We start from the raw sequence: 12,758 nt of genomic DNA on the forward strand, positions 1-12,758 counted from the left end.
TAATTTTGCTTCAATATCTCTTCAAAGATTTTTTTTCAAAACAAAAATAGTTAGCTCTTAATAAAAACAGATTTTCTTTTTAATAGGAATTTTATGATTTTTTAAAACAGGGAGGGAAAACAAAACCAAAACAGGTGATTTTATTATTGCTGTATTAATCAATACTAGAGAAATTAAGACTCAATTAAAAGAAGCCTGCAAGAAATACCACGCTTTAACTGCTGAAAGACTGCCACAAGTAGACCCAATACCCCAAATTTGAAGCCTTCAGCTTCAAAACAAAAAAATCCTAGGCATTTTAAAATGACATTTTATGAACAATGAAAATTTTGAAAGAATTTTAATGCTAATGTTAGAAATTTTGAAATTAAACTATGTGGTCTAGAAACAAAATTATAAGCTTTTTTTGTCATAAATTTAGGTTGCCAGTAACTAATTATATTTTTAGTAGTGAAGCTACTCTATAATTCACTTTGTCTATCAGTCCTTCCGTAACGCTATGGGGGAAATGGGATTTACTCAGCTCATAAAAAAGATAGAATGCTGAAATTTTTTGAGAACATTCCCATCATTAAGAAGCACAATTAACTATAAAACATCAATGGCGGTCTGACGGCTTTTAAGCAGGTTTTAGGCTATTTTTTTATTTTCAACATTTTCCCCAATATCTTTGGTGTTTATGGTCCGATTTTCAAAGCTTTTTCAGTTAAAGATATCAAAATTGAATTTTCCGTCATTTGGAGAAAACAACAATGACGGTCAGACTGCCTTTTTGCAGGTTTTTGGCTATTTTTATATTGTTTACATTTCCCCCATATCTTTGGTGTTTATGGTCCGATTTTCAAAAATTTTCAGTTAGATATCAAAATTAAATTTACCGTCGTTTGAAGAAAACAACTATGAAGGTAAGACTGCCTTTTTTGCAGGTTTTTGGCTATTTTATATTTTTTACATTTTCCCCATATCTTTGGTGTTTTTAGTCCGATTTTCAAATTTTTTTCAGCTAAAGATATCAAAATTAAATTTCATGTCGTTTGAAGAAAACAACAACGACTGTCAGTCCCATCCAAGAAGTTTTGTGCTTCGCTACTTATGGATGTTGTCATCCTTATTACAACAAAAATACCCATTTTTATAGTCAAAATCATTAAAAAAAAAATTTAACTTACGTTGTACCGAGTGTACTGTAGCCAATCAGAAGGCTGAATCAGCTAAGCAACCAATCACAGCTGAGCTTGTATTAGTTTCCCCTTTTGTTTCCGCTATGATTTTTGTTTACAAATGCAATTTACATCGAATTTTTTTCATAGATTTTGACTATGAAATGTGGTGTTTTATTGTAAAAATGTAATCAGTTACCGGAAATCTAAGTTTCTGACAAAGATAAGGTTATAATTTTGTGTCTAGGCGATGTAATTAAATATTGTTTTCTTTTATGAGCATTGGAAATCTTTCAAAATTTTCATTGTACATAAAATGCTATTTTGATATGCCTAGAACTTTTTTGTTATCGAAGCTGAAGGCTTTAAATTTGGGGTATTGGGTCTACTTGTGGCAGTCTTTCAGCAGATAAAGCGTGGTATTTCTTACAGGCGTCATTTAAGCTTATGAGCATCCATTTTTAGCTTATTTGGTTATCTGTCTTAGGGGAAATGAAAGTCTATCGATATCACCATTAAAGCAATGGATGAATAGGCAAAATTTAATTTTCTTAATTGATAAAACCACCAAAATTTCTATTTGAATCTACTTCCCTCTCCCACTCCCATTTCATCACATCCTGCCCCTATAAAATACTTCGAAACTGACAAATTTATTTTAAGGATACTTCCCATTGTTTAATTCTCTTGCAGATAATTACTATAATAATTTTGTTTGAAATTGCCAAGCTTAAATAGACCACTGCCATTAAGATAAACAAGATGTGCAGATTTCATTTCTGACTACAGGAAAATCCAAAGAAATGAAACTTTATAAAATCTAAGTTTGGAAATTTGAAGTTCAAATCTCTAAGCTCTAGGATATCTTACTTTTATCCATGATGTGAGAAACAAATTTTAATACTTTTTTATTCTTTTCAAGTTTTTCATATAACTTCTCTATATATGATTAATTGATTGCTGATTTTGCTTGACCTTCGCAAAGCAACTCATAAAAATGACTATTAAAAACTCCCTTCAAGACTGGTTTTATAAAAAAAAACTGTATAAAAGCAAACTTTTTCAGAATTTGAAAAATAATAGGTAATTACTTTTCTTATCATGATTGTGGATTGTGTAAGTTGATGAAAATTGAACTTGAAATTTGTAAACTTATTTTCTTAGTTAACCTTACAACCCTTAAATTATTATCAACTACATTTTTTTGTCAAAGAGATCTTTAGCGACAAAAAAAAGACTTAAAATGTTTTTATTGTGTAATAATGTGATCTACCAGCCCAACCAGAAAGCATATTGTAATAAAACTTAATGGAAATATGTTTACTCCCCCCCCTCCCCCCGTTCAGTTAGAATTTTAAAAAGGTCAATTTTTTTTGGCACACCCTTTATTATATCTATGCATTTAAATTTTGAAGGTTTGCCTTATGAATTAAATAGGACTGTAGTGCCTTACAAAAAATATCTCTAAACACCATATGTACTTTCAAACCCATATTTTTTTATAGTTATGCAGCAAGTTTGGATATTTTTTGCTGAAAAAAAGATAAGAAAACTAACCTTTTTTCCCATTTTGAGTCAACTAATGGGACTTTCCAGTCAGGTTACAGTGCAATACATTGTAAAATACTCTAAGAATAATGTTAAAAAAGGCAAAATATATTGTTTTTACTCACCTTTCCTTCAATATTTTAAAATTCAACAAGTATTCAAATTAAAGTATCCAACATTTTTTTGTTATCCATGTAATATTAGATCTATCCAATAAGATATGGTTTACTACACTAAATAAGCTAAGGAAGAGAAGCTTTCACCATTTTCCAAAAGAAATAATTTTTGAGGACTTATTTTTCTTTGTCTTCCTGCTCTAAGTGGAATATTTGATAACCAGTACTTTTCTAGTTTCTAAAGTAGATTGAAAAAATATGTTTAACAAAAGTCACTTTTCATTTGATTTTATAGGTATGCATTACATTAAAGGCTTTGCTCATGACAAGAAACAGGTCAACTAACTGATAATAAACATATCGATAAACATATGATATCACGCTCAAACCATCAAAACCTGCACTCAATCAAAAACATAAAAGAAACAAATAATTGAAGAAGTAAAAAATCTGTATTCTTTTTTGAAACACAAGAAATATTAAAATAAGGTGAATACAAAGTTTTGATTGATTGATTGATGCCTGGACGGTGGAAGCAGAAGGGTGTATATCCGGGGCCAGGTAGTAGCGCCAGTTCTCGCCAACATCTTGGATTTTTAGGGAAGGACCACCTAAATCATTTACATGAAAAATTTTCTGTAATACTCTAATTCATAAAGAAATGACCGTCAATAATATCAGACCTTGCAATGTACTTCAAAAAAACTTGAAATTTTATTTTTGAATTAGTGTATTTTTGACTTTGACAAAACATTTGGCTATTTTATTAACTTTTTGCAAATAAAAAGCCCAAACTATTCAAGATTTTCACCCTGATCTGACTAGGTAATCTTTAACCCAACTGATGGAGAAGCAGTGCAGTAGGCACACATATTAAAGTCATTAGTTGAAATGCTGTTTTGTAACAAGCAAATTAACTACATGTTGGTCTACAGTCGCTGATTAATCTAACTACCTTTATCATCAGATTTATAAGTACTGGACACAGGTTTTGGCAGTATCTTGGATCCACCCAGAGCTGTTTTCCTGGCCTCGCCACCAGCATCACCAGATGTATTCCTCTCATCCCCTGTAGCATACATGAACTTATGTAAATCAATTGCAAACTTCTCGTTGGTTTTGTCCTGAGGAAACTTCTTGGGACTGAAACCTGGATCGGGAAGACGGGTATCCAAATTGAATGATGTTGTCGCTGTTGTCACAATTGCTGCAGCTGAGGGAAATAAAATTGGTGCAGCCAGATGTGGCAGGCTGTTGATGACTGTCAGTGGTACATGCTGCTGGTAAGCTGCATCTTGAAGGCTGTGCAGATTTTGTAGACGACTTGCAGTATCAAATAATGATGGTCTTATCCCTGCTGAACCACTAGCTTGAACTGAAGGCAAAGGAATGTCCTCAATCTAGATGTCAATTTGTTAAAATAAATTTAGTTGGAAAAAGTTATCTATTTTTTAAGTACAATAGGGAGTAAAGCAGAAATTTTGATATTTTAATTTTTTAGAGGGAAAATTAAATCCTTTCATCATCTGCATCAAATGCATGAAATATATTTGTATTAACTTAATAACAAATGCCTGAGTGTTTTCAATGATGATTTTCTTCTCAGGTTTTACACTTCTGTAGGTATCTTCTGAATTTAACCTGTAAATAAACAAAGCTGGATTAAAAACATATGAAGCATATGAACTACATAAAACAAGGAAAATACTAATATATGGCCTATCATATGCATATGCTTTAGCCTGTCCAGGATTTGAAAAATTGTCAAAATTTTTTCCCCCGGCCAAAATATGGTTGATTTATGCAAAAAAAATGACCAAAGCAAAATATTTTTTCTGTAATGCAAAAATTGCGACGGTCCCCCTTATGGAGGTCAAAAATTCCCTTGAGGAGTAGAATCAGGAAGTTTTGTCCATTTCAAAATATCTCGTTCCTAGCTTTAGAAATGACAAAAAAACACCATTTTTTAGAGTTTATTGAGAATTGTCCAATTTGTAGAATTTTTTGATGTTTTTTTGTGATTTTCTCAGGCTAGAAACGAGATATTTTGAAAGGGACAAAAGTTCCTGATTCTACTCCTCAAGGCCTTTCCTGGGAGCACCATAGCACCATGAAGCCATAGTTTTGATGCAATAAATTTTTGACCTCCATAAGGAGGGGCCTCAAAATTTCAAAGTGCTTGTATCGTCGCAATTTTTGCATTAAAGAAAAATTATTTTGCATTGGGTTTTTGCATAAATCAACCATATTTTGGTGGAGGACCAAAATTTTAACACAATTGTTCCAATCAGGGACAGGCTAATGTAGAGTTAAAACTCACATGCAGTTATGACAATTTTGACTTTGGAAGATTACTTGCTACACCTTCATATATTATAATCGGGGCTGCCCCCCCTTTTTTTTGGTTAATTTCAGGTTTATATCGACACACTAGAATTGAAATTTTGTAATAATCTTTAGAATTGGTATAGTACAAAAGCCTTGAAAAAGCACTAAAAACAGTTATTTTAGCACATTTGAAAAACCTTGCAGTGCTTGTACCGTCGCAATTTTTGCATTACAGAAGAAATATTTTGCATGGATCATTTTTTTGCATAAATCTACCATATTTTGGCTGGGAGCAAATATTTTAACAAAATTTTTCAAATCCGGGACAGGCTAATATGCATACTGTTAAAATTTATCCTAAGAAACTTTCACTGGCAAACAAAACCATATTATGCATGTTTTTGAAAATTAAAATTATTACAAGTTACAACAGGAAATTACCAATTACTTAGAGAGGTATATTCAACTAAAGAGTGACTATATTGATAAAAATTTATAAGCAAGTTTAAATATTAGTTACTTCAAAATAAAATATTGTAAATCAACTTGGTACAAACTAAACACAATATATTTTTAGATGTTTAAGATTTCTTTTATCTGGTGAAAAATATTGGGAGACAGAATAGCTTTTCTGAAAAAAATAAAATTCCATCTTGTAACTCACCTTTCATTACCAGCCTCCTTCTTAATATTTTCATTACTATTTCTTGAACTATGACGTTCTCTTTTTGGGGATCTTGAACCAACCCGTCTCTTGGGGGACCTGGAATTTGACCTTTTGGATCTTGATCGCCGTCTTTATATTAAGGATTTTAATATTAACAATAAAAAATGCAAGCACATACAAGTTCATACAAGTAGTACCCAAACGTTTTGAACATTAATTTTAATTTTCCAAAATAATAATTTTGATTATACTTAATGGGATTGTGCATTAATCAATCGTCCATTGTCTTATCCATTAAGATCACTAAAGATGTGTATTATCAAGAAGATTTTTGTTTGAGTTAGTTAAAGAAGTTTAATTAAATTGTGATACAAAGCTTAAATCTTTTCCTAGAGTTATTACTTCTCTTTGATCTGGAACTAGATTTTGACCTGCTTCTTGAACGTTTCCTATAGAAATGACCAATAATTTTATGTTGAATCTAATTTGTAAGCTAATATAGTTTGTAAGTGTAAAAGTGTTTTTTATAATCTCTAGACCAATCTTTTACCCTTTAACTTCTTAGTTAGGTCAAAACAATCACTTTTTAAATGGTGAATTTTAATATTAAAAAAATAAATATTTACAGCATGAAAAACTCAATTAAGGGGGGGGGAAGTTCTGCCACTTTCGCGTAAACAGTGTGCAGTGGACTAGGTATTGATTTTAGATTATAGGTTATTTAGGATAAAAGTTTACTTTTGGGTATTAGTTCACGTATATTTAATCATTTTTTGAATAGGTCTCCAGGTTCAGGTGCTGCAGGCTGGAAGGTCGTTTCTGGACAGGTAAAAAAATTAAAAAATTTTTGTTTGAAGAGTTAGAGAGCAACTTATAAAACAAAATATGCTTCTTTTTGAATGTTATTAACATATCTGCAGAAAAAATTAAATTCGGCCTCCAGGTTCAGGTGCTGCAGGCCTCCAGGTACACTCTGGACAGGTGAAAATTTAAAAAAATTATTTGTAGAGTTAGAGGTACACTTATTAAACCAAATATGCATCTTTTTGAATGTTATTACCATATTAGAAGAAAAAATGACAATCGGCCTCCAGGTTCAGGTGCTGCAGGCCTCCAGGTACACTCTGGACAGGTAAAAATTAAGTTTTCTTATTTGAAGAGTTAGAGGTACACTTATTTAACCAAATATGCATCTTTATGGATGTTATCATCATATTTGCAGAAAAATTTAAAATCGGCCTCCAGGTTCAGGTGCTGCAGGCCTCCAGGTACACTCTGGACAGGTAAAAATTAAAATTTCTTATTTGAAGAGTTTGATGTACACTTATTTAACCAAATATGCATCTTTTTGGATGTTATTACCATATTTGAAGAAAAAAGGACAATCGGCCTCCAGGTTCAGGTGCTGCAGGCCTCCAGGTACACTCTGGACAGGTAAAAATTAAAAACATTTATTTGAAGAGTTAGAGGTACACTTATTTAACCAAATATGCATCTTTTTGGATGTTATTACCATATTTGAAGAAAAAATGACAATCGGCCTCCAGGTTCAGGTGCTGCAGGCCTCCAGGTACACTCTGGACAGGTAAAAATTAAAATTTCTTATTTGAAGAGTTTGATGTACACTTATTTAACCAAATATGCATCTTTTTGGATGTTATTACCATATTTGAAGAAAAAAGGACAATCGGCCTCCAGGTTCAGGTGCTGCAGGCCTCCAGGTACACTCTGGACAGGTAGAAATTAAAATTTCTTATTTGAAGAGTTAGAGGTACACTTATAAAACAAAAAATGCATCTTTTTGGATGTTATTACCATATTTGAAGGTAAATTGACAATCGGCCTCCAGGTTTAGGTGCTGCAGGCCTCCAGGTACACTCTGGACAGGTAAAAATTTAAATTTCTTATTTAAAGAGTTAGAGATACACTTATTAAACCAAATATGCAACTTATTGGATGTTATTACCATATTTGAAGGTAAATTGACAATCGGCCTCCAGGTTCAGGTGCTGCAGGCCTCCAGGTACACTCTGGACAGGCAGTTATAATATTTTTTGATACTTTTTTATTTGGACACCTTACCTGGATCCTGGTGACCACTGGTGACTGCTTGTGGCCGCTGGCAAGGTAAATTCCAATAAAGGTAATATTTGATATTAGAGGAAAGGTTTCTAAATAGAAAATTATTAAAATATAATAATATGACAAAATTTATTAAGTAAGTCTTCTATTTTTGTTTCAGGCAGGCTCTAGGTAGCCTCCAGGAGCCTGCTGGACAGGTTTAAAAAATCAATTTTATAATTTGTTTTATTCAGATGAAAGGTTTGAGTTGTGCTCCAGATAGGGTCAAGGTGGCCTCCAGGAGCCAGCTAGATAGATCTGTATTTATTACTTTTTGTTTATGTATGGTTTTCCACACATATGCAAAATATAATTCTGTCTAAGAAATAATATTACAGATACTCAGAATGGGGAATGCAATTTCAATAGGATTCAGATTATAAAGTATAGATGCTAGTGAAATAATTTTAAAATTACTACTGAGAGAGGTTAATTTTATCCAGATGTCATTCAGAGCTACAGATTCTCCATCCAGGTTAGTAAAATATAAAGAAATTCTTAGATTGTATATTCAATCCACGTCTAAAGAAAAAGGCAGGAATTCCTGACACTTAAATACCTGGAGGCATGCAGCACCTGAAACTAGAGTCCAATTTGAATTTTTTCTGTAAATATGATAATAACATCCAAAAAGATGCATATTTGGTTTTATAAGTGTACCTGTAACCCTTTAAATATTTTTTTAAAATTTTTACCTGTCTAGAATGGATCTGGAGGCCTGCAGCACCTGTACCTGGAGGCCGAATATCAATTTACCTTCAAATATGGTAATAACATCCAAAAAGATGCATATTTGGTTAAATAAGTGTACATCAAACTCTTCAAATAAGAAATTTTAATTTTTACCTGTCCAGAGTGTTCCTGGAGGCCTGCAGCACCTGAACCTGGAGGCCGATTTTAAATTTTTCTGCAAATATGATGATAACATCCATAAAGATGCATATTTGGTTAAATAAGTGTACCTCTAACTCTTCAAATAAGAAAACTTAATTTTTACCTGTCCAGAGTGTACCTGGAGGCCTGCAGCACCTGAACCTGGAGGCCGATTGTCATTTTTTCTTCTAATATGGTAATAACATTCAAAAAGATGCATATTTGGTTTAATAAGTGTACCTCTAACTCTACAAATAATTTTTTTTAATTTTTACCTGTCCAGAGTGTACCTGGAGGCCTGCAGCACCTGAACCTGGAGGCCGAATTTAATTTTTTCTGAAGATATGTTACTAACATTCAAAAAGAAGCATATTTTGTTTTATAAGTTGCTCTCTAACTCTTCAAACAAAAAATTTTTAATTTTTTTACCTGTCCAGAAACGACCTTCCAGCCTGCAGCACCTGAACCTGGAGACTTATTCAAAAAATGATTAAATATACGTGAACTAATACCCAAAAGTAAACTTTTGTCCTAAATAACCTATAATCTAAAATCAATACCTAGTCCACTGCACACTGTTTACGCGAAAGTGGCAGAACTTCCCCCCCCCCCCCCTTGTTTGTCTGCCTGTAACAATATGAGGAGAGAAAAAATTCTTAGCTGTTACTTAAGATAGACAGGTGATTTTTAAAAATGAAGATACCTCTCAGAGAGCATATAGTATTCCATTTAAATGGTCTGTCGATTTGTTTGTAATGCTACAAAGGTCATTTCTTATTATGTATTCATAAAATTCTAATATTTATTTTATGAACTTCTCTCTCTCTATTTTTTCATGACTACTGAACATCTTTTGCATAAATTAATTTGGCAGTCATTTAGATGTTGTCATTCTCATTCTTTAATAATCATTTTAGAGTGGTATAAAACTAAAACCTTAGGTATATCTGTCTTTAAATAACAAAGGGGAGGGGGGGGCGAAAGTGACACTTTTTGTAACCAAAACTAAAAGTCAACAAAGGAACTCAACTAAAAAAAGAGTTACAGGTCTGAGATTTTGCATGGCAGTTGCTTTATAGGGGTACAATATGGAACTGTGAAGAAACGGCGGCGCAACCGCCGAAAACCGCAGTTTCCCGCCGAATTTTTTTTTTACCTTTTCTCGGCGGTTTTCGGCGGTTGCGCCGCCGTTTTTTCACAGTTCCATATTGTACCCCTTTAAAGCAACTGCCATGCAAAATATCAGACCTGTAACTCTTTTTTTAGTTGAGTTCCGTTGACTTCTAGTTTTGGTTTCAAAAAGTGTCACTTTCGCCCCCCCCCCCCCCCCCTTTTAACTATATTTGTAGAAATATGTACAATTCTTTATATTGTGTATTGATCATCCCTTGATCTGGACCTTCTTCTGTGTGATGATTTGGAACGAGATTTCCTTGATTTGGACCGTCGTCTGGATGTTCTATTCAAAGTGGGATATTTAGATTTGAAAAAAAATTTGTCACCATCTTCTTTACAAAAAAATAATCAATCATGAGACTTCACGTGCTTTTTTTTAGTAGTGAAGCTACTCTATAATTCGCTTTGTCTGTCCGTCCATAACGCTATGGGGGAAATAGGATTTACTCAGCTCCTATAAAAGATAGAAAGCTGAAATTTTTTGACAAAATTAAGAATTAAGAAGCACAATTAAATATAAAACATCAATGGTGGTAGAACGGCTTTTTAGCAGGTAATAGGCTATTTTTTATATTTTCCACAGTTTTCCTCATATCTTTGGTGTTTATGGTCCGATTTTCAAATTTTTTTCAGTTAAAGATATCAAAATTAAATTTTCCATCATTTGGAGAACCAACAATGATGGTCAGACTGCCTTTTTGCAGGTTATAGGCTTTTTTTTTAAATTTTTTACATTTTTCCCCATATCTTTGGTGTTTATGGTCTGATTTTCAAAAATTTTTCAGTTAAAGATATCAAAGTTAAATTTGCCGTCGTTTGAAGTTCAACAATGACAGTCCGACTGCCTTTTCGCAGGTTTTTGGCTATTTTCCCCCATATCTTTGGTGTTTAAGGACCGATTTTCAAAATTTTTTCAAAAGATATCAAAATTAAATTTCATTTGAAGAAATCAACAATGACGGTCAGACTGCCTTTTTGGAGGTTTTTAGCTATTTTTATTTTTTTACATTTTCTTCCATATCTTTGGTGTTTATGGACCGATTTTTAAAATTTTTTCAGTTAAAGATATCAAAATTAAATTTCCCGTCGTTTGAAGAAAATAACAATGACCGTCAGTCCTATCCACGAATTTTTGTGCTTCGCTACTTATGGATGTTGTCATCCTTGTTTTAACATGTTTGTGAAAATATTATATCCCCCTCCCCCCTTTGAAACATTTTTTATAAAGAAAGAATATGTTTAAAGCAACAGGCCCTATAATATGAAAAGTAAGCTCAATTATGGGCAAAATATTTTTTCCAGATGATATATCCCATCCCTGGATCTGCTATGAGACCTTTCCCTTGATGATCGTTTTTTGGACCTTCCACTAGATGTTCTACTGGTTGACCTTCTGCCTCTACTTTTTGACCTTCTACCCCTGCTGCTGGACCTTCTCCTTCTGCTATTTGATCTTCTTGAGCGACTTTTAGATCTTGATCGTGAGTCACGTCTCTCTTTCTTTACTTCTCTAAATAAAAAAAAATTATTTATCGAGCACGATATTAAAAAGAAGCGCAGCAGTCTGTCAATATTTTTTTTAGAAAATAAAAAACTGGTAAATTGAAATTTGGCTAGATATCAGGGATCTAAAGAGATAAGACAATGGCCAATAAATTGTTGTACATTCCCAATAACGTTACACAAAATTAACCCTTCTGTAACGTAAAATTAGTGGTTGGAATGTTTGAACACTCAAGTTAATAAACCAACCAATCAAAATTCACTAAAGTCCCCAAAGATGTAAAACAAACAAATAAAAAAGTGTTATTTTAGAACTTTTGGGACTAGTGTAATAAATTGCCCATTGTCCCATCTCTCTCTGACTAGATATTTAAACTTTCATATAAAAGCTAATTATAATTTTTTTCTTTACAAGTTCTGAAAACTTACAATAGCTGCGTTTTTGAAACGGTTTGTTCTTATGGGGGAGTCCATTTATTTGTAGAAAAAAATAAAATAAAATGGCTTCAGTGGCAGTTTTTTTTAAATCTTATTTGTTGACACATAAAAAAAAAGAAAATGTTCTAAATATCTTACCTTGATTTTATATTTTGTTTGCTATCTACAGATTGTCTTGATGAGGAACTGAAAAAAGTTTAATAATTTCAAGTCCTTTTTTATCTGTAACAATATTAATTTGTCATAGCTGTTGCTTTGATTAGGTACAATGTGCAACTGTGAAGAAACGGCGGAAGAACCGCCCCTGCCACCTAAATCCAAAAATTCAGTTAAGCCATGGTCACTTCCCAGTTTCACATTTTATTACATTGAAGAAACTTCCATTAGAAATTTCAGTGCTGTAGCTAGTTTTAAGGTCAAGTTTATTTGTATTTTCTTTGTTGAGTTCCTGGCCTTTGAGTTTTAAGTTTGGTTACAAAAAGTGTATGTCTAATCAATCACCCCCCCCCCCCCTCAATTTTATAACATTTAAATATCTTTTTATAATTTCTAAAGAAGGCGTCTTAACTTTTATTTTTATAGCTAGTCGGTGTTTTTAGTAAGTAGTAGATGTAAAATTTTCCATAGAATTTGGATACGCAATTGTTTTTTTTTTGTAGACCTCTTATTTTTTAAGTAATTTAATTTTTTTTTTAAATTAAGTCGGTTTTAAGGTTTTACTAAAACGCAACAAAAAAAAGAATAAAATTGTCATTATGAACAAAAATAGTAAGATCTTTTATTTGACACCTTACTTTTTAAATTCTGTTGAGTACCTAATTATCAAAA

The 12,758-nt window shown here is 32.4% G+C and overlaps 1 protein-coding gene across 1 annotated transcript in view; it reads right to left on the minus strand.

Annotated features, from left to right (window-relative positions):
- LOC145322814 (uncharacterized) overlaps positions 1–12,758 on the minus strand; it is a 42,690-nt gene that overhangs the window by 11,876 nt on the left and 18,056 nt on the right. The window contains exons 17-24 of the mRNA XM_080165091.1: positions 12,069–12,116; positions 11,308–11,499; positions 10,200–10,272; positions 6,209–6,267; positions 5,817–5,948; positions 4,399–4,465; positions 3,780–4,224; positions 3,347–3,435 (exon numbers count right to left, since the gene is read on the minus strand). Of these exons, the coding sequence (XP_080021217.1) occupies positions 3,347–3,435; positions 3,780–4,224; positions 4,399–4,465; positions 5,817–5,948; positions 6,209–6,267; positions 10,200–10,272; positions 11,308–11,499; positions 12,069–12,116 (1,105 nt within the window). The remainder of the gene's footprint in view (positions 1–3,346; positions 3,436–3,779; positions 4,225–4,398; positions 4,466–5,816; positions 5,949–6,208; positions 6,268–10,199; positions 10,273–11,307; positions 11,500–12,068; positions 12,117–12,758) is intronic.

The sequence above is a fragment of the Acartia tonsa genome, chromosome 6, assembly GCF_053477335.1.
Source record: "Acartia tonsa isolate MP-2025a chromosome 6, ASM5347733v1, whole genome shotgun sequence".
In the NCBI taxonomy this organism is placed as follows: Eukaryota; Metazoa; Arthropoda; class Copepoda; order Calanoida; family Acartiidae; genus Acartia; species Acartia tonsa.